Source organism: Peromyscus eremicus, chromosome 3 (genome assembly GCF_949786415.1).
Source record: "Peromyscus eremicus chromosome 3, PerEre_H2_v1, whole genome shotgun sequence".
NCBI classification, from domain to species: domain Eukaryota; kingdom Metazoa; phylum Chordata; class Mammalia; order Rodentia; family Cricetidae; genus Peromyscus; species Peromyscus eremicus.
Window position 1 is genome coordinate 142515560 of NC_081418.1, and position 27435 is coordinate 142542994.

Below are 27435 nucleotides of genomic sequence, written 5' to 3' on the forward strand. Positions count from 1 at the left end.
TACATCTGGAATGAGTTTTATTGGAATTCATATAAAAAAGGAAAGAGAATCCATTAAAACTAGTCTCAAACAGTTGTCATTATCTGGAATGAGAAATAGTAACGAATTGTAACTTAGATGGCCTAAACTTATGTTTAGATGCAGGTTTCTAGTTTATACTCAAGTATACTTAATATTTTAGCTAGGAATTATTTTCAGCTACTGTTTTACATACAGGTCACTCAAATAACTTAGTGTCTTTTATCCTTTCTCTTCTTAAAAACAAAACCCCAAAAGCCAAGCAAACAAAAAGAAAGTGGTTGGGCTGGGATGTGGCTCAGGAGTAGAGTGCTTGCCTAGCGTGCAGAAGGCCCTGAATTTGACCTCTAGTGCTGCAAAAGAATTCAAAAAAATTTTTTTAATTAAAAATTCAGACGTGGTAGTGAAAACCTGTAACCCCTGAACTGGGGGTTGGGGGGAAAGGCAGGAAAAACAGGGGTTCAAGACCAGCCTGAGCTACCTGAGCCTGTCCCAAAAATGGAAAGAAAAAGAAGAAAAGTAGTGTAAGCATCCTTCAAGCTATAGTTCCTACTGAGATGGGCTGGGCTGAAGGAAGATGGGTGCATTTGGCAATGAGTTATTACATGAACTAAGAGATGCCCACTGTGTCTTTAAATGTCAACATAGATCCCATTGATCAAGTAGTCGAGTCTTGAATAGCGTTTCCTATGGAGGGATTCTGCCAGCATCCTACCCAAGAGGACGAGGCCTATTACCAGGAACAGGACACCAAAGAGCAGGGTCCCAATGAGAAGCCACTTCTCAAATGAAAGGCCATGCTGGCCTTTTGGAACTCTACTCAGTGATGAACTACCTACACTGACCCTCCCATTCTCCCAGGAAGCAGTCTTGCTTTTATCCGAAGACTCTGAGGTTGTCAAAGAAAGGACCGCAGAGCTCTTCCCATGCTCCATGTCTGAGGTCAGCTTGGAGCCTCCTCGAAAGGGCACTGTTTCTAAGATGCCTTTCGAGTGCGTATGTGCCTGAAAGGCAGTAGTTGGAGCTGCCTGGTGGGTAACACTTGTAGACACAGGGGTTGCGGGGGGCTTCCAGGTCTCAGTGGTTACAGGTGGAGCTGTGGTGGCCACCCTCTGCTGTAAAGTCACAGGTGTCGCTGAAGCGGTGGCCAACAGAAGTGCAGGCTTCAGAGTGGCAGAGACATCGTGGAGAGAAGCAACAGAGATGGTGGTAGATGGGATAGTCGCATTTTCAGGGAGCAGAGGAGCCATTTTTAGTTCTGAGGTTAGCTGCAAACTCTGGGAATGGCCTTTTTCTTTATAAACAGGGAGCTGCGGGCTCGCTTCATCAATCTTGATGAGTTTCTTCTGTGAGTGAGCTGAGGCAGGGGACCTCTGCGAAGATACATCTCTCCAAAGCAGGCTGGTGGGCTTTGGGTAACCCATGGGGGGAGGGGCCCCGGGAGAGAGTGCTGGCGAGGTAGGGTCAAGTAAGGGAGAGTCTTCTGGAGTTAACTTTTGGAGTGGTGAAGCAGCTCTGGTCAACGGAAAATCTGAAGTATGAAGGAAACAAAAAGGAGAGTTAAAACGTCCACGCTAAGATAGATGTAAAATACGAATGTCGCCATGTCCCCCACTGCTGATACTTGACGCCTGTGCTGGTTAGTTGTTTGGTGTTGTTTTGTCAATGTACAGAAACCAGAGTCATGTGGGAAGAGGGGACCTCAATTGAGAAAATGCCTCCTCCATCAGATCGGCTGTAGGCTAGTCTGTCAGGGCATTTTCTTGGTTAATGACTGATGTGGGCAGGCCTGGCCCACTGTGGGTGGCACCATCCCTGGGCTGGTAGTCCTAGGTTGTATAAGAAAGCAGGCTGAGCCAGCCGTGGAGAGCAAGTCATTAAGCAGCACCCCTCCATGATCTGTGCATCAGCTCCCGCCTCCAGGCTCCTGCTTTGGTTTCCCTCGATGATGAACTGTGATCAGGATGTATAAGCCAAATAAACCCTTTCCTCCCCAAATTGCTTTTGGTCAGTGTTTTATCACAGCAATAGAAAGCAAATTAAGATGAACTGACAACTTGTTTCTCTGTCTCTCTGTCTCTGTCTGTCTGTCTGTCTGTCTCTCTCTCTCTGTGTGTGTGTGTGTGTGTGTGTGTGTGTGTGTGTACACTTGTACATGCATGCTGGAGATGAACACAGGGCCATCTTGTACACATTAAGCATGCACTGTACTACTGAGCTACATCCCCAGCCTTAGATACTTGATATTTCATCAAAGCATGTATAAAACAGAAAAACACCAATTGCAAAATATCACAACAGTGTCTCTCTACCTCACGCTGTGGTTTATTTCTAGCTTGGCACAGAAGAGAAAGTGGGGGTGGGGTGCATCAAGCTGACTGAGGCGTAAGTGGGAGCAGCAACGAGGCTGAGAGAAGCACGGTGCAGAAGGCAAGAGGTTTAGGAGGATAAAGATGGCTGAGGGCAGAGGCAGGGCAGGGAGGGGCCGGGGTGGCCTGAGCAGGAGGGGACTGGCAGGGAAAATGCTGATGTGAGACAAGCATTCCTGCAGACATGTCAACTGCCAATGAGACAGGTAATCAGGGGACAGATCTTCCAGCCTGGGCACGGGACAGGTGAGAAAGAGTAATAGAAACCTTGGGGAAATGAGGAGTCGTGGGCAGCAGAAGCCGGCCTTTAACAGTGATGAAGTTTGACAGAAAGGGGAGGAGCAGGCTTGGAGGGTCTGGACTCCTTAAAGAACACTGAGCCAAAGGACTAGCGCATGGCAGATAACATTTTCCAAGTCAACTCAGGGGTGGATGGCTCTCGAGTGTTATCAGAAGAGGGAGGTTATTCATGAGACTTGATTTGTACTCTCAAAGCTTGGAACTATAGAGGGAATGCCTTAGGTTATGAGTATGATGTTTGAAACCATAACGCCCACACTGGATGGGCAGAGCGGGGCTATTCAGACCAACTCCTAAGGTGGGGATTTGACTGCCAGAGAACACTCAGGGTTTTGCTCTGAGCCACACAGCTACTTATCACAGTCCAAACTGGAAAAGCTTGTCAAGGCAATCAAGTGCAGTGAGGGGTAATTTAAATTGCTCAGTGTTAACTCTGCTACTTGGCTGTTTTGATAGTATTAGAACTGCAGGTTGGGGCTGGGAACGTAGCTGGGTTGGTAAGGCACTTGTCCAGCATGTGTGAAGCCCTGGGCTCAACCCCAAGCCTGCCATAAACTAGGCACAGTGGAACACACCTATAACCCCAGCACCCAGGCGGTGAAGGCAGGAGGATCAGATGTCCAAGGCCATTCTCTGCTGCTACATAGAGAGGTCAGGGCCACCAGGGGGTACGTGAGACTCTGACTCAAACACTAAAGAGAACCAGGACAGAGAAAACAAGACAAAGAACTTCAGGAAATACAGGCGGCGGCGGCGGCGGCCTCTCCCCTTCTTCTTCAGGGCCCCTCCATGTTGGTCTCCAAAATAGACCCGTCATCTCTCCTAACAGATCCAGAAACAACTGCAGAGGTGTGACATCTTGAGAGTGCTCACTAATCTTCACACTTTCCCATGGTTCTTTATCATTTATTTTAGTTTTTTTAAATTATATTTTAAGCATTTATTTATTGGGGTGGGGGGGAGGGTGGCACACATGCCCCAGCATATATGTGTAGAGGTCAGGGCACAACTTGTAGAAGCTGGTTCTCTCCTTCTGTTATATGGGTCCCGGGGACCAAACTCAGGTCATCATGCCTGGCATCAAATGCCTTTACCCACTGAGCCGTCTTGCTGGCCCTACTTCATTTTTTTGGAGGCTGTCTCGCATAGCTCAGGCTCTTCTTGAATCTGATACACAGTCAAGGCTCATCTTGAACTCCTGATCCTGCCTCCACCCTGTTGGAATTACAGGCATGTATCACCCCACTAGACTACGTGAGCCTTTAAAGCCGCCACTTGATTCCTGTAGGACAGGGTTTAACGAGAATGGCCAAATCCCGCCTGCCACCCACCTTTCTGTGGTTTGCAAGCTGTGAATGAAGTTTACATTTTCAAATGGCTGAAAATAACTGTGAATGAAGTTTACATTTTTAATGGCTGAAAATAACTGTGAATGAAGTTTACATTTTTAAATGGCTGAAAATAACTGTGAATGAAGTTTACATTTTCAAATGGCTGAAAATAACTGTGAATGAAGTTTACATTTTCGAATGGCTGAAAATAACCAAAAGAATTTTTGACATGTGAAAAACCATACACTATTTGAATTTTAGTGCTCTTCAACCAAGTTTTACTGGTGTCCAGAATGTTCATTTATTTATAAATTCCCTGTGGCAGCTTTTACACTATAAGGTCAGTGGTGAACAGATACAACTGGTTACACATGGCCAGAGTACCTCAAACACAGGCCTCCAAAACCCAAGTACTGTTTGACACTAGACAGAAAAGCTGGTCGACACGTGCTATACGCTACTGTACTCTCCTCTAAGACAGAAGTAGAAGCTGGGTGTGGTGGCGATGCCCATAATCCCAGCACACAGGCGGTAGAAGAGTCAGGAGTTTACAGTCATCCTCAGCTGCATAGCCAGCTCATGGCAAGCGAGCCTGGTTTACATGAGACTCTGTCTCAAAATACTTCACCTCCAACCAGCTTACAAAAATCTGGGTGCTTGAGCTTACTTTTTCCTCCAGCAGCCCAGGCAGATCTCTCCCTCTTTAGATTTCATCCTTGTTTATTCTGTTTTTATACATTCTACAGGTGATTTCATCACATTCACAGCACCACTATCTGTAGCGTTAGGTATTTAATAAAAATGATGACCCAGGGGTTGGGAGTGTAGTTTATAGTATGCATGAGCCCCCAAGGTGGGTCCTCACGATCACACACACAAAACAAGCAAACAAAACACACCTCAGCATGTTTCATTTTAAAGATTAAAAAAAAAAAGTCAGTTAGATGGCTCAACTGGGCTGCCAAACCTGAAAAGCCTGAGTTCAGTCAGTCCCCTGGCAGGAGAGAATCAACTCTCACAAGTTGTCCTTTGACCTCCACACTACCAATGTGGTGAGCACAGCTACACACACACACACACACACACACACACACACACACACACAAAATAAATAAATAAATAAATAAACAAATAAATGATATATTAAAAACTTTAATAGTCTAAAGTAAAAAGAGAGCAAGGGAGAGAGAGAAAAAAAAAAAAAAACACCCAAGACCATTTAGCTAACCGACCTGCAGTCTGTGTGATATTAGAAGTTAGATACGTCCATTGACAAGAATGACCAAAACAGCTGTTGGCCTTCTCAAGCATGCGCGCTCAGCTGTAATGAAAAGGCAGCACTAGTCCCATTTGATAAGACGCATGGGTTGGCCAAGAGCCTAGACCCACACAGAATCCTCCACACCTGCTCCTCTTACCTCGCCCACTGCTGTTTGCCCTGGGCGGGGCTTCTCTTTGTGGACATAAGCCACGGGAGCTGGGAAACAGCCCTGGGCCTTCACCTCTTCTAAGAGTTTTATTTTTCAAGGGACTTCACTGAGTAAAAAAAAAATGAGGGACTATTTCTTGGAAACCAGCTAAGCAAACAGATTTCCAATTTATTGGGTTTCTGAAACCCACCCATTCTCACAGTCCTCGGTAGAAAAGATATGTTACAAAACTATTAAAGACACGTTGATGTTGAGCTGCAGTATTTTCATAGACTGAGCAGAATCCACTGTGAGCTTTCAAAGTGTCAGTCTGTAAATATTCTTCAGTTGGTTACAGGAAATAAAAGTTCCTTCAGAAACAAACCACCAAACAGATATTTATGTTCCAGTTCAGTTCAAACAGAATAATTTATGATCAATGGAATAACTCAGCCCATAAACACGAGTGTATTTATAAATAGAATTAAGAACATAACTTGTATACATCCTGTAGGAATAAACAGTCCTCTGCATGTGTCCAGGATCTGGTGTCACTGCCAGGAAACGTCCTTCCACCTGCTCTGTGTTCATTATGCCCCCTGGTGGCTACCACCAGACAGCTTGATTCCAGTTCCTCCTCCTTGGTATTCATCCTTAAAAGGGTCCTATGGAGGTAGCCCACTTCCCTTCCCTCTTGTCTCCATTGGCCAGCATCTTTATCTTGTTTTTCTTCTTTTACACATTCTAAAAGCAATAACAACTCTACAGAAGTAATTTGAAAATGAGAAGACTTAATCTTCAATTGTAACTTACGTCACCATAAGCAGATCATTAAAACAATCTGTGCTTTTTGCAACTGCTTAAGGAAATGTTTGGCACATTGGGTTTCCCTGGGTCTGGAACAAAATTCAGGCAACCCCCTGACTCAGGAAACGGAGCAGTCAACACCCAGGTGCCCCAAGTAGTTCACTCCACAAACACACCAACTTAACAAGCAAGAGAGAACCCTTCATTCCACTCCACTCTATCTCCTGACTCTAAAACTGCTCTCCTCCAAATCCCCCCAGTTCACCCATCTTGATGTTCAACTCAAAAACTAGTATTCAGCCTTCTTGTGTTCATTTCCCTGGCCACCAGCAAGTCCGACCAACCTCACCTCTCTCCATCTCCTTTACCATCTCCCCGGACCATCTTCTGCCTACATCTTACTTCCCATCAACCAGTCTTCCCATTTCCCCTTTCTTGTAGCCTCAAGGTAGTTCCCAAAAGAGTCACCAGTGAGAAGTCTACTTAAAGACACCATGGATGCACACAGCCATAGTCCCAGCACCTAGAGACAGAGGTAGGCAGACCTTTGTGAGTTCAAAACCAGGCTAGTCTACATAGCAAGTTTCAGGCCACTAAATCAGGAGGAGACTCTGTCTTACAAAAAAAAAAACAAAACAAAAACAAAAACAAACAAACAAAAAAAAACAAAAGTAGGGGCTGGAGAGATGGTTCAGTGGTTAAGAACACTGGTTGTTCTTCCAGAGGAACTGGGTTCAGTTCCCAGCACCCAGGGGATCCGACACTCTCACACAGACACACATGCAGGCAAAATACCAATGCACATAAAATAAAAATGAATAAATCATTAAAAAAACAAGAGCAAAACAAATCATTTGGGCAGACAAGATGGCTCAGAGGATGGAGGCACTTACTGCATAAGCCTGGCAATCTGAGACCTGAGTAAGACACCCAGAATGCACACAAAGGTGAACGGGGAAAACTAAGTCCACAGGCCTCTTGCTGACCTCTATGTATGCCATGTTATGTGTGTACAAGCATGCTCTCTCTCTCTCTCTCTCTCTCTCTCTCTCTCTCTCTCTCTCTCTCTCTCTCTCTCATAGTAATTTTTTAAAAAGACACCATGGAACATGCCTACTTAAAAACTTCCCACAGCTTCCCCTACACACCTAGAATAAAACCTACGTCCTCTGGATGACAAATGCATGTGTGGTCTGGTCTCCCCACCTTTTCCCTCCCCATACTCTACACAGCTTACTTTGCCTCTAGGGTATTGGAATGAACGATTGGCCTTCAAACATTTCAAATCCATTCTGCCTGAGGATCATCATCGTCCTGGAAGATCTTCTCCATTTTCCCATATCTGGCTCCTGGCTTTTCAGATCTCAGTCTAGGGGTTACTTCCTCAGTGATCACCTCATTTAGGGGGGTCCCGTGGTGATGATTCTGTCGAGTAATCTCAACTCTGCACATTCTTCTTGGGCATGCATTATGGTTATTATCTCTATCCCCAAAAGTCAGTTTCAGAAATAAGAACTGTGGTTGTCATGTTCAGTGCATCATCCCTGGAGTATAACAAGTGTGCCAATGCATAGGAAATGCCAAATAATATTTGTTATTTATTTAATAAACTGAAAAATAGAGTATTAACAACCAACAGTTCTCTCTTAGGCTAGCCTGGGCTACATAGGAGACTGTCTTTTTTTTAAAAAGAAAAGGTTTTATAACAAACCTGTGCACTTTTAATAAATATGAAGGTAAAACAAAATTAAAAAAAAATACTGCCAGATGCTATCGTAGGAAAATATATTTTTGTTTAATGAATTTCAAATCATGAAATATTTATGAACTCTTTTGGTACTTAGGCTCTTATAGGGAATCTTCCACAGAAACCGGAGCTTTAAATAGTTCGGTCACAAAAGAAAGAGGACAATGCCTCCATTACCTCTGATGAGCCTGTAGCTCATAAGTCCCTTTGCTGGCTTCAGTGGGCAGGCTTCCTCACTGGGACAGAAAAACAGGTAGCAGTTGGGCTGGCTGGCTGGCTTCCGGGTGTCGAAGATCATCAGATTACATGGTTTGTCCCCTGCAATGAAAGATTTGCAAGCATGATTTCGAAATAGAACTCTTGAGAGGAGGGAGAGCTGGAGGAGCTTTGCTTACTCCAGGGTACTCTGTTCACTCTGCTGACCCCTCAGACCATTTCCTTTTTCTTAGTTTAGTGATATAAAGCATCTTCAAAAGACACTGATTTGGTTTATAAACCCAAGTTAAGGTAATCTTGGAAAAACCAGTTTTTTCTATTTAAAAATTTATTATTATCTGTTTTATATGTCTGTGTACCATGTGCATACAGTGCTTGCAGAAGCCAGAAGAGGGCATCAGATCTTCCAGAACTGGAGTTACAGATGGTTATGAGCACCATGTGGATGCTGGGATTCAAACCTGGACTCTTTGGAAGAGCAGCCAGTGCTCTGAACCACTGAGCCATCTCTTTATCTCCCCAAACCTATTTTTTAGCAGCACATTTAGTTCTCTAGAGCTAAATCTTCCATTTGTTAGAATAGAATAGCTTTTGGAGGCTAGAGTGATAATTTGTATCCTAGCACCTACTTGACACTCACAATCATCTGTGACTCCAGTTCTAGGGGATCTGATGTCCTCTTCCGGCCTCTCTGATACCAAGCACACACAAGATAAACATATATGTAGGCAAAACACACATACACATAAAATAAAAATAAATCTCAAAAACAACCTGCCCCCCCCAAATCCCATGGTTTAACTAGGTGTGGTAGTATAGACCTATAATGTCAGCACTCAGGAGATAGAGGCTGGAGAAGCAAGAGTTCAAGGCCAGCCTCATGCAGTACAGAGTGAGTTTGAGGCCAGTCTACAAAAGATCCTATCTCAAAATACCAAAGTCTGTAGATAGGAAAGAAGAGTTAGCCCTTGCCAGGACTCCACTGCTTCTTCCTCCCTCCCTCCCTCACCCGAGGCAGCCCCGCCTTTTCTTTTCCAGCAATGTGACTCACAGTGGCATTGGTGGCGGTTAATGTCACCGTCACCTTGATAGGTTTGAGATGCACCTAGGAGTTAGTGAAGCACACTCCTGGGTGTGTCCTGAGCCTATTTCCAGAAAGGATTAACTTAGAGGGCAAGACCAGCCTTGACTGTGGGTGGGTTGTCCCTTAGACTGGGAACCTGGATAAGGAAGAACAAAAGTGTGGAAGGGAGAATGCTAGCACAGGTCTGCAATCTTAGCACTTAGGAGGCCAAGGCTGCAGGGTCAAGAGTTCAAGGTCATCCACAGCTACACAATGAGTTTGAGGCTAGCCTGAGCTACATAATACCCTGCCCCAATCAAAAGCTGCATAGTTGTATATCCTATAATCCCAGTATTTAGGAGTCAGGGGCAGGAGGACCATTCCAAGTTCAAGGACAGTCTAGTCTATACAGTGAAACACTGTCTCAAAAACAAACCAACAAAACAATTTATGTGAAATATAAATATTATCTGTGAGGACTTAATGCTGGATGTATAGGTATTTCTCCTGCAACACAGAAAACCAGGCATTTGTCCTCAATTCTAAGAACTAACGGTTTCATACCTTATTTTACAGTGAAAGTACTCATACAGCTTTGCCACCCAATGGAGCTTAGTTCACAGGTTTTTTTTCTTTTTCATTCATTTATTTATTCATTCGTTCATTCATTTATACTTATCTATTTATTTTGCATCCCAGCCGCAGCCCCCCCCCCCATCCTCCCCAATCTCTTCCTCTACCGTCTCCATCCAGGAAAGGGCAAGTTTTCTATGACTATCAATAAAACATGGCATATTGAACTGAGCATGGTGGCACACGCCTTTAATCCCAGCACTCAAGAGGCAGAGGCAGGCGGATCTCTGTGAGTTCAAGGCCAGCCTGATCTACAAAGCAAGTTCCAGGACTCTGTTACACAGAGAAACCCTATCTCAAAAAACCAAAGAAACCATGGCATATCAAGCTGCAGTAAGAGTAAGCACCTCCCCATGTATTAAGGCTGGGTAAGGTGACCCAGTATGAGAAGGAGGGTCCCAAAAGCCAATAAGAGTCGAAGACAGCTCCTGTTCCCACTGTTAGGAGTTCACAAGAAGACCAAGCTACACAACTGATACATATATACAGAGGGCCTAGGTCAGTCCCATGCAGGCTCCCTGGTTGTTGGTTCAGTCTCTGCAAGCCCCTATGAGCCTAGGTTGGTTGATTGTGTGAGCCTTCCTGTGGTGTCCTTTCCTCTCATTTATTCAGGAGTTAAACTAAAAACTACAGCTTTAAAGTCCTTTGATAATTTGATGACGGCCATAGACTAGGAAAATGAACATCAACACAAAGGACACAAAACTTTGCCTGTGATTTGGGGTTTTTCCGGACCTAGCACTTTATCCAAGAGCCCACTACTATGACAAAATAACTGATGTAGACAGACAGAGGGAAGAAAGACCAGCTGGAGCCCTTGGTGCCGAGGCACCAGTCTAGGCACATCCGGGGTGGTGTGGAACTCATGATTCTGAGGGCTGGGATTTCAGGTATGAAATGCTCGCCTCTACCTCTACTTCAGATAAATGTTTATCTCAACGTTTGTAGGATCATTGCTTTAACCTCTCAGCCAGTGAAGCTTCTACCTCAATATTTATGTATTTAAAAAAGGTAGAAATTTAAGTCAGATCACTCTGCTTTCTATAAACTACAGCACCAGAAAGCATACTGCTCAATTTGAGGTCATCAAAGGGTTACTTCCTATGGATATCAAGTATAGGGTCTCTTTCCACACCATCTCTCCAAACCCTTGCCAATAACTGGGTATCTTACAAGTCAACCTATTTCTGAATCTAACCGGCTGGGGTTAGCACCAGACTCCGTAGGCTTAAGGGTTCTTTGCTGCAAGCCTGCTGTCCTCTCAGAAGCCAGGGGTAAGTGTCAGGTCTCGGGTTACCTAACTCTGTGACTTGACTACAAATTCAGAGGTTGCTACAACCCTGCCCCTCCCATTTGATAATCTGCTAGTATGATTCATAGAACTCAAAGAATAGTTATATTTACAATTACATTGTAAGATGAAGGCCATAAATTATTTTTGCATGTGTGCTGGCTATTGATAGCCCAGGGCCTTCCCCATATAAAATATAAAGGATACAAATGAACAGTTGGATGAAGGTATGGTGATATTTTATTTGTATTAAAATGTTATTTGTATGTTAATAAATAAAGTTGCCCGGGGTCAGAGCTATTAGCAAGCCATAGGAAAGCAGGGCAGTGGTGGCGTACGCTTATAATCCCAGCACTTGGTAGGCAGAGCTAGGTAAGTCTCTGTGTGTTCAGGGATATAGCCAGTATTGGATACACATGCCTTTAATTTCAATACTAATCATAGAAAACACGGAGGTCTATACAGACAGGCCATGACGAGGCGGTCATGTGGTTGGGTTTACAACCAATGAGAAGGCAGAACAGGAACTCTATATAAAGACTTTAACACAAAAAGTAGCTCTGGTTAGGAGAGGTAGGACCACTGCAGGAGGAAGGGTAAGGTTTTAGCTCTTAGCTCTGACCTCTTGCCTTTCTTCTTTGCATTGGTTCTGTGTTTCTTATTTAAAAAGACGGTTAGTTACATCTACATGAAGGGGTACATAAGGAAAAGTCTAGAAGGGTCATGATTGTAGAAGCTTCAATCCTCATGGAATTGGGGGACGTTCCCCTCCTACCACACAAACATATTCACCCACCTGCCTGGAAGCTCTCCAAAATTCATCCTTTAGGGACCTGTATGACAGCTCCATTGTATAGGCATAATCACTTCAAGTCACTGACCCTTTGGTTCAGTGCACCCTTCCCTGGAGACCAGGGCACAGGGATGAATGTTCCAAGCTTCTGACCAGAGTTTGCTCTTTCTGATGACCAGCAGCATCTAGAACAGTCTGTAGGCCTGTTAAAGTAGCCTCAACTAGCACAAGTGAGTTATAGTTGAAAGGCATTTACAATGAGACTTGTTCCTGTCACTCTGTACATCCCAAGGGTTTAGGAGCTCTGTACTGAAAACACAGGACAGCCTGTATGTAATCCCAGCTACTCAGAGGCTGAGGCAGGAGACTGACAAGTGCAAGCCTGGCTGGACTACAGATGGGTTCAAAGGCAGCCTGACAATTTAGTGAGCCCCTGCCTCAATTACAAAGTAAAAAAGAGGGAATTGGAGAGACAGACGGCTCAGTGGTTCAGAGCACTTGCTGCTTTTACAGAGGACCCAAGTTCGGTTCCCAGCACCCAAATGGCAGCTTACCTGAAACAGTTTCAGAGGGTCTGACACCCTCTTCTGGCTTCTACTGGCACTGCACACACATGGTGCACATACACACACACATTCAGGCAAATACTCATGTAGCTGGAGTTTTCTCCAGTCCTGCCCAGCCCCAGGGATCCCATACCCACTTATAAAATAGTCACTCAGAAGCTCATATTAATTAAACTGCTCGGCCATTAGCTCAGGCCTACCACTATCTAGCTCTTACACTTAAACTCAGCCCATTTCTGTTCATCTATACCTTGCCACATGGCTCGTGGCTTACTGGTACTTTATATCCTGCTCCTCATTGCGGCGGCTGGCAGCATCTCTCTGCCTCAGCCTTCCACTTCCCAGACTTCTCCTCTCTCTTTGCCCCACCTATACTTCCTGCCTGGCTACTGGCCAATCAGCATTTTATTTATCAATCAATCATCCACAGCATACTCATATGCATAAAATAAAAAATAAGCCTTTCTTTAAGTAAAAAGAGGACTGTGGAAAAGAGCCAAGTGGGAGAGCACTTACCTAGCCTACATGTCCATGAGGCCATGGGTTTTGTCCTCAGTTACACTACCACCAAAAAATAGGGACCTGAGACAAAGACTACATATACATTCCTCATGCCATGGCCTCATACAAAGAGAGGTTCAAGAACAGACACCTGGTTTAGTGTCTTGCCCATTGCTGTTTCATGCTCCTTGACAGTGAGGTCTTCCAATCCTACGTTTGACAGTGAGGTCTTCCAATCCTACATACTAACTCCAGCACTTAGCAAGGTGTGGCATACTTAACAAAGTTAACATTGTTTCGCACAGAGAATTCAGATAGGGTCATGAGCAAAGCTGAATCACTGCCAGCTCTAAACACACACTTCTCTTCTCCGTTTGCCAATTTGAGGCCTGGGATGTTTGAAGGCATTGATTTAAATCCTTGAGCCTACGTGTTCTTCTACGTCACATAAATGTATCAGATTAAATGATTCCCTTCCGGACCAGCAAGATGGGTCATCTGGTGAAGGGGTTACCGTGTAAGCCTGGTGACCTGAGTTTCATCTCTGAACCCATCTAAGGGGTATATGGACACACTTTTCAGCAACTTAATACAACTCTAGGAAGGGATAGTGGAATATACTCAGGGACAATTCCCAGTCACTGTGTCACTTGTCTTTCTGCTCCAATGAGAATCACTGGTACAAACTAACCAGCCACACCCTCCAACTACCTTGACACAAAACACACAGGCCCCAGCAGGCCGTGCTACTGACCTGCTATGTCGTGTGTTGAGCAGCAGGCTCCGATGCAGTCTTCCTGAGTTACCGTGTGGACCGGCTCATTGCCTCGGATCCCTTTTGAAAGAGAAGACTGGATGTCGATGACAGCATCCTCTAGACTCTCGGTGAGGCACTTCTGACCAGCTGACAGCCTCGGTGTCAGCAAGCAAATTACTACCAAAGTATAAGCCAAGCTCTGTTCCTCCCTGAGGAGCATTCTGAACTCCTGCTAATCTTGGTCTCTCTTCAGAGGTCAAGGATGACTCTTTCGGTCTCAGTTGACTTCAGGAAGATTGTACAGATTGCTTTTTCTCTAGAACAACAACAACAAAATAGAAACACATCAGTGACCCTTGGAGGCTGAAGCAGGAGGATCAACATGAATTCAAGACCCACCGGGGCTATGTAGTGTGAGTTATAGGCCAGCTTGGGTTACAGTGTGAGACGGTTCAGCGGGTCAGAGCACTTGCCAAGTCCTATCATGAGGACAGGGGTTTGGATTTTAGCATCCATGTTCAGTGGTTCACGAACTGCCTTATAACTCTGACTCCAAGGATCTGACACCCTCTTCTGACCTCTGCATAGGCACTGGCACAAAGACAAGACAGACAGACAGACAGACACACACACACACACATACACACACACACTTATCTTTAAAAATAATAATATTCAAAAACCAAAAGGAATTAAAAGCAAATAATAATAGTAATAAAAGCTGAAAGTACCTGTGAAAAGTAGAAATGGTAGTTCTGTCTTTGGGTTTGAGAGTCCTTCATCTCCGGTCCTTACCCACAGGAGGAGGAAGGTCATAAAACTGCCAGTGCTGAAGCAAGGCTGATAGCTCAGCACTCCGCCTTCCTCAGAACAGCAATGAGCCTGTAAAGCCGTGTGCTGGAGGCAGGCGCGGACTGTGCTAAGCAGCTCACACACGCTCCCCTCTTGAGTCCTTGTACCACCAGCCTGGCAAAAAGTTGCTTCTCTTTAAATAACAAATGAGAGGCAGCAAGTCTCATGCTCGAATTCTAGGAACTGGTCAGTTAGAAAGAACATTCTGGCTCCGATAAGGGAAAGTTTAGGGGTAATTTTTTTTTTTAATCTCCAAAATACAAAAGTTAGTTACAGGAGTGTCACATGCCTGTAACCAAACAAGAAAAACACACAACTCTAGAAAAATCAGACTGTGTCAAATACCAACCTCATAGGTAAGCTGGTTTTTTAAGGAAAAATGTTAAATTGGCAAGCCACACCTCACCTACCTATCCTCACGTTTCCAGAATACATATTTTGTTGGCTTAATGCAGAATTGTGCTGCTGCTTTTCTTCTCTTCTTTCCTCATCTTGAGACAAGGTCTCACTGTGCAGAGCAGGCTGGCCTGGAACTCAGAGAGATCTGCCTGACTCTGCCGGCTAAGTGCTGGGATTAAAACTGTGTGCCACCAAGCCGGGCGGTGGTGGCGCGCACGCCTTTAATCCCAGCACTCGGGAGGCAGAGCCAGGCGGATCTCTGTGAGTTTGAGGCCAGCCTGGGCTACCAAGTGAGTTCCAGGAAAGGCGCAAAGCTACACAGAGAAACCCTGTCTCGAAAAACTGAAAAAAAAAAAAACAAAAAAACAAAAACAAAAACTGTGTGCCACCACACTTGGCTGTGGGTGTGCACGTGTGTGTGTGTGTGTGTGCACGTGTGTACATATGCATGTGTGTGTGTACATATGCATGTGTGTGTGTACATATGCATGTGTGTGTGTGCTCGTGTGTGTGTACATATGCATGTGTGTGTGTGTACATATGCATGTGTGTATGTGTGTGTGTGTGTGTGTGACACACATGTGTATGGGTGGGTGGATGTGGTTATTTGAATGAGAAATGTCCCCTATAGGCTCGTATGTTTGAACACTTGGTCCCCTGTTGATGGTGCTGTTGGGGAAGGTTATGGAACCATTAGGACACACAGCCATACTGGAAGAAGTACATCACTGGAGGGGGGCTTTGACAATTTATAGCTTTGCCCCACTTCCTGCTCCTCTTTCTCCCCCTCCCCCATTTTCTCTCTGCTTTCCTGTGTGTAGATAAAGATGCTATCAGCCAGCTTCTTGATCCTGCAGCCATGCTATACCTTTCTGGCCATTATAGACTCTCCCTCTGGAATTATAAACCAAAATAACCATATTCTTCTATAAGCTGCTTTTGATCATGGTATTCTACCCCAGCAACAATAACAAAAAATAACCAATACAGTGTGCACGACCCTACACGTGTGTGCGGAGGTCAGAAGAGGATGTTGAGTGTCCTGAACCAGCACTCTCCAGCTTATTCCCTTGGGACAGGGTTTCTGCTGAGCCTGGAGCTGGGCTGGCTTGCTAGGACACTCTCCACCCCAACCTCCACATACCCAGCACAGGGGTTACACAAATGCCTGGTATGCCTGGCTTTTTTTATTTATTCATGTATTTTTTTTTTTTTTTTTAGATATGAGTACTCTGTCTGAATGCATGATAGAGTTTCAGATCCCATTATAGATGGCTGTGAGACACCATGTGGTTGCTGGGAATTGAACTCAGGAACTTTGGAAGAACTGCCAGTGCTCTTAACCGCTGAGCCATCTCTCCAGCCCCCTCTCACCATTCTTTTTTTTTTTTTTTCTTTTTCCAGAGCTGAGGACCAAACCCAGGGCCTTGCGCTTGCTAGGCAAGCGCTCTACCACTGAACTAAATCCCCAACCCAGTATGCTCGGCTTTTTATGTGGGTGCTGAGGATTCAAACTCAGATCCTAATGTTTGAGCAGTAAATGCATTACCCGCTGACTCAGCACCCCCAGCTCCAAAGTCCTGCTTTTTTAACCTTTCTTTGACCATGATGTCCATTGGTAATCTAAGGCAGCATGGGATCTATCCTGAGAGAAATGATCTAAAGTGCGTAAGATGGAGCTGAGGGTGTGGCGCGAAGCTACCACACTTGCACAGCATATCTTAAAGCCCATTAGAAGCCAGTTATAATAGCAAATTCTTTTGGTTGTAACTCATTGGTACTGTGTAAGGAGTCTTTTCCTGTCCTGTCAGCCAGGTCCCAAATAACAACATGGAGACTTAATAGTTTTGAATGCTCAGCCTTTATCTTAGGCTTGTTCTTAACTAGCTCTTACAATTTAAATTAACCCATTTATATAACCTACAGTCTAACACATGGTGTTATCTCTCTTCCATCTTTCATCTCCTGTTTTCTTTCCATGTCTCCTGGTATCTCTTGCATGCCTCAATTTCTCCTCCTCTTCCTTTCTGTCTACCCAGAAGTCCCAACTATACCTCTTGCCTACCTATTGGCCATCCAGCTTTTTATTACACCAATCACAGCAATACACCTTCACACAGTATACATATACCCCACAACATTTCCCCCTTTTTGTCTAAATAAAAAGGAAAAGTTTTAACTCTAATATAGTAAAACTATATACAATAAGAACAATTATCAGGTAAGAATTACTTTTACAATGTTCAGTCTATCTGTATTTAGTAAATTCAAAGAAAATACTCTATTATCTATCTTATCTTAATGAATTTAGAGTTTTATACTAAACCACTTTCTAGCCTAACTTATATTATTATCTTAAAATTATTTTTTAGACCTCAAAACATTTTCTTAGATAAACAATTTAAGCTTTTATGCTCTCAACCTTATATACTTTATACTTTTGTGAATTTCTTTTCTGAATTTGGTAACAAGGAAAACTATAATTATAACTATCTAGGCTTCAACCCTATCAAAGACCTGAGGATATAATTTTACCTGAGTAAACAGAAAGTGTAGCATAAACAACTTCCAAAACTATAGAAATAACAGAAACAGTTGGCTGCCTGGACAGTCACCCAAGGATCCTCTGCAACAATGAAACAGCCATCTTCAGCCTATAGGCCTAGAATCTGACAGACTTTTCCGTGAAGTGGGAATTTTGAAGGACTGTCCTACCTTGTCTTGGCAAAGTTTGGCAGTTGCTTTCTTTTGTGTCATGCTTGTTCAGTTTGGACAGTGTACTGTCAGCAATCAAGGCAAGGACAGTTTCTTGCCCAAATGGCTAGCTTTGCCATACTGAAACCAAACTCCATATGGAGGTTCTTTGATGCTCATAATCTTTTCTGAAGTAGTTTGGTGCTGCCAGGAGCAGATGTGTCTCAATGTCATGAAAAGCCTTATGTTATTAAAACAATTTAAATGCAACAGATCTGTAGATCTCTGAAGTGTTTGAAGACCATCTAGCTATCTAAATTATATCTCTGTATGACCTTGAAAACGTACCTAACATGACTACAGGTTTGATTGTTACAGATGACTAGCAATCTGTCTTTTTTTTTTTTGTATAATTCTAAATAGCTTTCAAGGACTATAACTTTATATTACATTTTTAAATGAGCTGCATAGGTACAATACCTTAAACAAGAGTAGAAACATATAATACAGTATAACAAAAACCCATAAAATTGTATCAATATACAAAAATCCATAGCAATGTAAAATATTTGTGAGTAGTGGTTGCTCAAAAGTAGACTCAACAATCCACCCTTTTATCCCATCATTTCTATACTATATCTCCCTTTTCCCCTTCAGAAAGAAATCCTCAAATCTAATCTCTTTTATTCAGCTCTTTTTTCTTGACTATGACCAAATACAACTCATAGTCAACCCTGCTAAATGATGACAAACATCCATAACCCACTGAATGACCAAAAACCACCCACCACACCTCTTGGGAATGTGGGCATCATGTTTTCTAGACTACTTCCTATTGTCTGGGGGCAATAGCATCTTTAGGCCTCCCTGAGAAAATTGAGGTATTGGTCAAGTCTTGAGAGAGCTAATTGTATCACTTGTTGTCCACTCTCTGTGTTATGGGAAAGTATAGAGCTTATCTGAAGTCTAGCTGGAATAGTCTGTTAGGCTTAATCATCTCAGTTAGCAGCTTGGAAGTTGTTCTGGATGCAGAATTTTGAGGAAACTAACTGAGGCATTCTGAAAGGCTGGATCACCTGTGCTACTTGTCTTTATTGGTGTCTGGCCCTTTTTTTTCTGAAAACACATAAACTATTAAAGGTAATGGATATATCTGCATTAACACAAGTATGAAATGTGTGGTGTGTACATGTCAGCTAAAGATGATTTTTTATTCTATGTTTGAGCCAATAAAAGGCATTTGTTAACTTTGTAAGTCTGTTTGGACTTTATAACCAAACCTCTATCCATGCCATATGAAAGGATGGTATGTAATAATAAGTCATGAGGACTCTGTAGCCAACAAGATTTATCCAGTCTCAGAGCTGTCCCCATAGTAGAGGGATCAGCATAAAATACCTATCCTGTAAGGGTTTTTTTTTTGCCTTTTTCTCTCATGTATGCAGCCAAGGTCCTGAGGAGATCTCCCCTGATCAAGTCTGATCTTTATTAATTTTGAAGAAAAACCATAACTTATTGTTTCCTGTGGAACTAAAGGCATAACCTGACTTCCATTTTGAAGTTAAGCCATTCTTAAAATATATAGGTTGGTTTAATTTAGTTCCCATAATCCAGTGTCTCTCAGCAGGTATTTTTTTGCACATTAGCATTTAAAAAAATTCAAAGTCGCCGGGCGGTGGTGGCGCACGCCTTTAATCCCAGCACTCAGGAGGCAGAGCCAGGCGGATCTCTGTGAGTTTGAGGCCAGCCTGGGCTACCAAGTGAGTTCCAGGAAAGGTGCAAAGCTACACAGAGAAACCCTGTCTCGAAAAAACCAAAAAAAAAAAAAAATTCAAAGTCAACAAAGTGCCATAAGGATTCAGATGCCCTGTGTATTTCCCATTACATGGCTTATTCTTTTTATATTACTTTACTCTTTCCTTAAAGACTTTATTTTTATTATTTTTAAATTGTTTTTTTTTCCATGACTGTCTATATCTATTTTCTTTTCTGTCTTCAGTTTCTAAGCACATCTTTAAACATACTGTGTCTGTTCAGAGGTTCTCTATCTGGATCTGACTTGACTTAGAGCCTGCAGCTGTGCACTTGCAGTGTTCTCTGATGCATGAGCCAAATCTTAAATTGTTAAGCCTTGGCTAAGCCCTCTGTCACTAGTACATGGCCTGGTGGCTGGCTCTGCTCCCGTAGGGTCAGTGAGAGCAATCCCTCGTGCCTGTGGACCTGGCCTGGAGCAAGTCTATCTGACCCAGCTCCAGTAAGTGCTTCTACCTAGTTTCCCACCACCAAGTAGCACGATGGCCAAGTGCTCAGTTATAGGACCTCTTAAAAGAGCCACACCTGTGTATGTTGCAAACACCAAGCCTACTCAGAACTTTTTCCCCCAGCTTTCTCAGGGCCTATGTAGATTTACATGCCCCATGTTGGGTGTCAAACTTAATGAGTCTTTTCCTGTCCCACCAGCCAGCTCCCAAATAATGACATGGACACTTATTAATTATGAAATCTTGGCCTATGATAGCTTAGGCTTGTTCCTAACTAGTTCTTTTAACTTACATGAACCCATTTATATTAGTCTACACGTATATATAATTCTATCACATGGCATTACCTCTCTTCCATCTTGTACTTCTTGTTTCCTCTCCTTGTCTCCTGGTGTCTCCTGTTTTCCTCAATTCCTCCTCTCCTTCCTTTCTCTCTGCCTGGAAGTCCCACCTATACCTCCTGCCTTGCTATTGGCTGTTCAGCTTTTTATTACACAAATCACGGCAATACACCTTCACACAGAGTACAAATATCCCACAACAGTACTGCTCATATAACAGCCACTAGGCTCTGTGTTTGGTTCCCAGCACAACATACACAGGGCCTGGCAGCACAAACCTACAATCCTAGGACTCAGGAGGTAGAGACACATCAGAAGTTCAAGGTCATCCATGGCTACAAGACCAGTCTAAGATATATAAGACCCTGTCTCAAAACAAACAAAACCAAACAGGATAGTTTTTTGTTTGTTTGTTTGTTTACCTGTAAAACTCTAATGAGAGCTGCAGGCCTAGATTAGTGGTATAGTGCATGGTTAGTGTGTGCAAGGTCCTGGGTCCAATCCCAAGCATCAAAAAACAAAACAAAGAAAAAAACTATCCAGGAGGTGGTGGCACACGTTGTAGCTGAAGTTTTTCTGGTCCTGTCTGGCTCCCATGGCCCTGCAGCCACTTGGACCCAAGTAAACACACAGAGGCTTATATTAATTAAAACTGCTTGGCCATTAGTTCAGGCCTACCACTGACTAGCTCTTACATTTAAACTAACCCATAATTCTTATTTATGTTTAGCCACATGGGTTGGTATCTTTTCTCAGTTCTGCCTTTACATGGTTGCTTCCTCTGTGTCTGGCTGGGGACCCCTGACTCAGCCTTCCTGTTCCCAGAATTCTCCTCTCTGCTTATCCCGCCTATACTATACTTCCTGCCTGACTACTGGCCAATCACCGTTTTATTTATCAACCAAATCAGAGCAACACATTCACAGAATACAGAAAGACATCCCCAACAACACGCCTTAATCCCAGAACTAATGAGGCTGAGGCCAGCCTGGTATACAGAGCAAGTTCTGGGACAGCCAGGCTTACACTGAGAGAAACCCTGTCTCAAAAAACAAAACAAAACAAAAATCTCTAATGAAAGAAAGAAAGAAAGGCTATCTAAGCAAATGGAGAGAAAGTCCATGTTTGTGGCAGGAAGACTATTATTAAGATATCAGTTCTTCCAAATATCATCTATAAATTCAACCCCAGCAATTCACTCTGTGGATAACACCAAAATGATTTTTAACAATTACATGGAAATGCAGAAACCTATGAGAGTCAGTCAGCACAACAGTGAAGAAGAATGTCAGCAGACCAGCATTTCCTCATTCAAAGCTTACTAGAAAATTACAGTTATTTTTTTTAAAAAGTGTATTGGCAGAAGAGCAGACAAAGAGATTAATGGAAGGAGATGTAGGCAGCGAGGAGACAAATACAGACAACTAATCTTTGGCAAAGGTGCAAAGGTAATTCAAATGTAGTGTTGGGGGCTAGAGAGACAGCTTGGTGCTAAAGAGCATTTGATGTTGTTAGAGAAGACTGGAACTTGGTTCCCAGTACCACCTTAGGGAGGGAGCTCACAGATACCTCCAAATCCAGCTCCAGGGGCTCCAACACCCTTTTTTGGCCTTTGCACACATGTGTGCATATTTACATACAGACACATAAATAAAAATAAATTAGATTAAAAAATAGTGTTGGAACAGTGGGACAGACATATGTAAAAAATAAAAGGAGAAACAAACGATTTACCTTACACAACAATGAACTCAAAATGGATCTCAGCCATAAACGAATAACACAAATCTATATGATTCCAGGCAATAACAGAGGAGAGAAGTCTTCATGTTCTTTGATTAAATGATGCGTTTTAAAATACAACAGCAAAAGTATAATCCCTTTAAAAATCTGCGTTTTTTTTACATTGATTTTCTGTGAATGAGTATTTAGCCTGCATGTGTGTATGTGAACCAAGTGCATGCACGATGCCCACAGATGTCAGAAGACAACGTTGACTACCCCTGAAACTGGAGTTATGGGTGGTTGTGAGCCACCGCATGGGTGCTGGAACTGAACCCAGGTCCTCTGCAAGAACAACAAGTACTCTTAAGCACTGAGCCATGTCTCCAGCCTCTGATGTTATATTCAATTACAATTAAAAACTGCTGCTTTATAAAAGCCACTGTTCTTCCGGTGTGTGTGTGTGTGTGTGTGTGTGTGTGTGTGTGTGTGTGTGTGTGCACATGCTTGTGAGAGCTGATGTTCAGGATCTTCCTCAATGGCTCTCCCATCTTTTTTTTTCCCCGTGGGTTTTTAATCAAACTCAGAGTTTGCTGACACACCTAGTCCCTCTAGCCAACTTGCTCCAGGATCCTGTCTCTGCCTTTCAAAGACTGCCCAACCTGCCCAGAATTTGTGAGGGTTAGGGATCCAAACTCCGGTCCTCACATTTGCCCAGCAGGTGCTTTTACCCACTGGGTTTTAAATCATCACAGCCACAGAGAAGATATTTGTAAAATACCTGTCTGGTAAAGGCCTAACACCTGAAACTTACCAAGAACTCTCAACAATAAGAGAAAAACTAAAAAAGGGAGCCTGGCACGGTGGTATATACCCTTAATCTCAGTCCCCAGGTGGCAGAGGCAGGCAAATATCTGTAAGTGTGAGGCCAGCCCAATCTATATATTGAGTTTCAGGCCAGCCAGGACTGCATAGTGGAACCCTGTGGGGGAAAAAAAATCCCAGAAAAAACAGAAACAAAACCAAAACTAAAAATTCTCAAAACTGGGAAAAATATTTGAGATGTCATTTATATATATATATATATATATATATATATATATATATATACACACACACACACACACACACACACATATATACATAAATATATCTGATGACAAATAAACATACTGAAAATGCTCAACATTGTATCATCAAGGAACTATTTCAATCAACACTGAGACACCACTACACACCTATTAGAATGGGAAAAATCCAAGAACAGACAGCACCAAACACTAAGATGTGGACCAACAGGAACTCCCATTCCTTGCTGGTAAGAATGCAAAATGATGGGGCGGTGGTGGCGGTGCACGCCTTTAATCCCAGCACTAGGGAGGCAGAGGCAGGCGGATCTCTGTGAGTTTGAGGCCAACCTGGTCTACAGAGTGAGTTCCAGGAAAGGCTCCAAAGCTACACAGAGAAACCCTGTCTCGAAAAACAAAAACAAACAAACAACAACAACAAAACCAAAACCAAAACAACAACAAAAGAATGATAGAGCCATTCTGGAAGAAATGGGGTGGTGCCTTTCAAAGTTTAAAGGTCATCTTACCATAGAATTCAGCACCTGTCCTACATGTATTTATCCAAATGCATTAAAAACTGTCGAGGGGCTAGAGGGGCAGTTTAGATGCTAAGAACAGACACTGTCTGGAGCTGTCAAACTCAGGCTTCAAGAGGATCTGACACCCTCTTCTGGCCTCTTTGGGCACTTCAGGCTCCTGCACAAACCAGTACACACACACACACACACACACACACACACACACACACACACACAATTAAAATTAAATTTTTGAAAAGTTTGATTCTAAACAAAAAAAAATCTTCATGGTAATGCTTATAGCAGCACTCTTCAAAACTGCTCAGAGTTAGAAACAATCAAGATGTTATTCCACAGGAAAATGGATAAATAAGACACAATCATGTATTTAAATGTTATTCAGCAATGAAAGGGAATGAATTATCAAGCAACAGAAAGATAGGAAAAAAAATCTTCAATTGTATATTGCTAAGTGAAAGAAGCCAGTCTGAACAGGGTTGACTCTGAGTTTGACTCGGAATATATCCTGATAGTCTGGAAAAACCAAACCAAAAGTACCAGAACTGGGTCTGGAGAGATGGCTTTGAAGTTAAGTGCACAGGCTTCTCTTCCAGAGGATCCAGGTTCTAGTACCAGCATACGCATGGAGTTAACAACTATTTGTAACTCAAGTGCCAGGGGCTATGATGCCCTCTTCTGGCTTCCTTGGGGAGTGCACACAGGTGGGCACAGACCTACATGCAGGCAAAACACCCATAGACATAAAAGAAAAGAAAAAGGAGAATTTTATTCTTTCTTTATTATTGGTTTTTTGAGACAGGGTCTCTCTACGTAGCCCTGGTTGTCCTAGAACTCAAAATGTATACCTGATTGGCCTCAAACTCACAGAGATCTGCCTGTCTCTGTCACTCAAGTGTTGGAATTAAAGGTGTGCACCACTATGCCTGGTGAAAAAGAAAAATTTAAAACCCTAAAAATATATCGGAGCTTACTAAAAGGGGAAGAGGGATGGATAGATGGAGTACGGAGGCTTCTCACAGCTGTGATATTATTTTGTATGCTAGCTAGTATAACAAATATCTCATTGTATATCTACTAAGACCCATAGAACTATAAAACATTTCAAGTGAACCCTACATGAATAATGAACTTTAGTTGATTAACTAACAAAAGTTAGCATACAAAGCCAGTCTATGATAATAGGACACAAGTGTAATATTTCCTTTGTTATTACATCCAGCTTCTGTGTACAGTAAAAGGGAAATGTATCATTTTCACATGCCAGACTCTATGTACTTTATACAGATCATGTCTTCAAATCTTCACAAGAAATCCAGTGTAGCCCAGCATGGTAGTTCACACCTGAAATCTCAGCACTAGGGAAGATGAGGCAGAGGAACCAGGCTTTTGCATAGCCTGAGCTACCTAGTGAAATCTAGGCCAGCCTGGAATACAGTGAGACCCTTAATACACACACACACACACACACACACACACACACACACACACACACACACAGAGAGAGAGAGAGACAGACAGACAGACAGAGACAGAGAGAGAGAGACAGAGAGAGAGAGACAGAGAGAGACTACCCTAATGAGACAGAGCCTATTTTAGTCCCACCTTCAGTTGGGACTAAATAATAAAAATAATAAGTGAAGTATCAAATAACTGCCACACACTTTTGAAGTAGTGTTGAGTATAATCTTTTGAGACATCTGTAACGAGTAACACCTATGGAAAGTGTCCGTGCTCTCTAGCGGTGGTAAACCACAGTCACTGCTAACACTACTATGGCTTCTGTCTACATTCTTCCTGACGGAAATGCTGCTTTTCAGTGAGAGGCTAGGGAAGTAATAAATTTCCCCAAAGTTCACAGACTTCCTGAATTCTATCCATGGAGCCTGGAGAGCAGAGAAGGAAGGGAGGAGGAAGGAAGGAAAGGGAGAGTTTGATATAGTCTGTCCTGAGCACTTGCACAGAAACATGAACTGTTCAAGGAGACAGAGCAGGAGCTGTGCTCTCGGGGTGCAGGAAGTAACATCCCTAGAGATGGCTCAGTGGGTAACGGCACTTGCTGCCAAGCCTGATGGCCCAGGCTTGATCCTTGGGACTCTCACAGTAAAAGGAGAGAATTAATTCCTCAAGTTGTCTTCTGACCTACACTATGCACCAGGGTATAAACACATATTCGTGTGTGCACACACAAATACATGCTGTTGCTGTTTTTAACAATAACAATGGTATTGGCATGGTGGCGTGTACCTTTACACCACTGGCTGTTTCGGAATATTTGTTTACACTGTAAAGATGCGTCTCTGCCAAAGGTGCCTTCTGATTGGGTTAATAAAGAGCTAAATGGTCAACAGCTGGGAAGGAGAGGATAGGTGGGACTTCTGGGCAGAGAGAGAGAGAAGCTGAGAGGAGAAATCTAGGCACATGATTTTGCCAGCAGACTTGGAGCAAGTTGGATGAGCATACTAAGAGGTAACCGAGCCACATGGCAGAACATAGATTTAAAAAATATGGGTTAACTAAATTATAAGAGCTAGTTGGGGAAAAGCCTAAGCTAAGGTCAAGCTTTCATAATTAATAATAAGTCTCCAAGTCATTATTTGTGGCTGGCGGTCCAAAGAGCCCAACAGGAACGCTGGCTACAACTGGGAGGCAGAAGCAGGCAGATCTTTTGAGTTTGAGGCCAGCCTGGTCTACATAATGAGTTCCAGACCAGTCAGGGCTACACAGTGAAAATGCAATTAATTAAAGAAATAGTTTCATTAAATTTACCCAACAACTGGTTACTTAGGTTTCTGACTTTTTTTTTTTTTTTTTTTTTTTTTTTTTTTTTTTTTGGTCCCCAATTAAGGATTATGTATTAGCACAATCCTGGGGCCAGGACCTCTGCAGAGCCTTCTACACTGAGCTACACAGCAGCCCATTAAGTTATCCAATCAGCTATTATTTGGGGTTTAAGGCCTAGAAGCTCAACTTAATCTTGCTGATAAGGGGGCAGACACAGATGGAAGAGAGAAATTCCAGCCTATTAGAGTCACTCAAACTTAACTTGTATGTAGTTATTTCAATTATTGGAAATTATTTACAACATGCTATCAAGAAGTCAATAACTGTCTCTCTCCTCTCTCTCTCTCTCTCTCTCTCACACACACACACACACACACACACACACACACACACACACACACACTCCCTTTACAGAGTATCACACAGCAGGTTAAAAAAGGGAAAGGAAAAACAAGCCATGTGAGAAAACATGGGAACTTTTCCCTTTGAACAAACCGTATGCTGCTCCCGGAGTGCTTTGGCCTCCCTCTGCGGACAACTTGGAGCTTGTGCCATTTATAGCAGGTGCTTTCAACCCGCCTGCCATCTGCTTTGGGATATTGCAGCGACACACTTTGCAGACCAGCCCCTTTTTGCCCTAGCCTGGTCCCTGGGGTCGCTTTGGTGTGGGTGCCTGAGCCGGCCGAGGAAAAGAACAGCGCTGCTCTCGGCAGGGGTCGACTCTACCCGAGGCTCGCCAGGGGAGGAAAGAGACGCCTTTACCTGCAAACGAGAGATCCTTGTGGTCCCCGTGGCGCTTGGGCTCAAGGACAGCTAGGTGGCTTTTTCAAAGGACCGGCGAAGCGCATAAGGGTCTGGAGAGGATCGCAGGGGATGCTCCGCAGCTCGCACACTGGCTCCGCAGATTTGGTCGTGATCAAGTTCCTGCTTCCGTCGCAGCGACTGAAAGTTTGCACGGGGGAAGGGCGCGTCCCT

The 27435-nt window shown here is 43.3% G+C and overlaps 1 protein-coding gene across 2 annotated transcripts; it reads right to left on the minus strand.

The window, feature by feature from the left end:
• On the minus strand, positions 1-27435 carry Mansc1 (MANSC domain containing 1). Of its 2 annotated transcripts, none has more exons than XM_059256962.1 (4): positions 27223-27435; positions 13799-14117; positions 8159-8299; positions 1-1549 (listed from the first exon to the last, which is right to left on the minus strand). In XM_059256962.1, the coding sequence occupies exons 2-4, from the start codon at positions 14019-14021 to the stop codon at positions 651-653; spliced, it is 1263 nt and encodes a 420-aa protein (XP_059112945.1). In that variant the 5' UTR covers positions 14022-14117; positions 27223-27435; the 3' UTR covers positions 1-650. The 2 variants fall into 2 exon arrangements, with proteins under 2 accessions (XP_059112945.1, XP_059112946.1); XM_059256963.1 differs by lacking the exon at positions 27223-27435 and adding an exon at positions 14533-14771.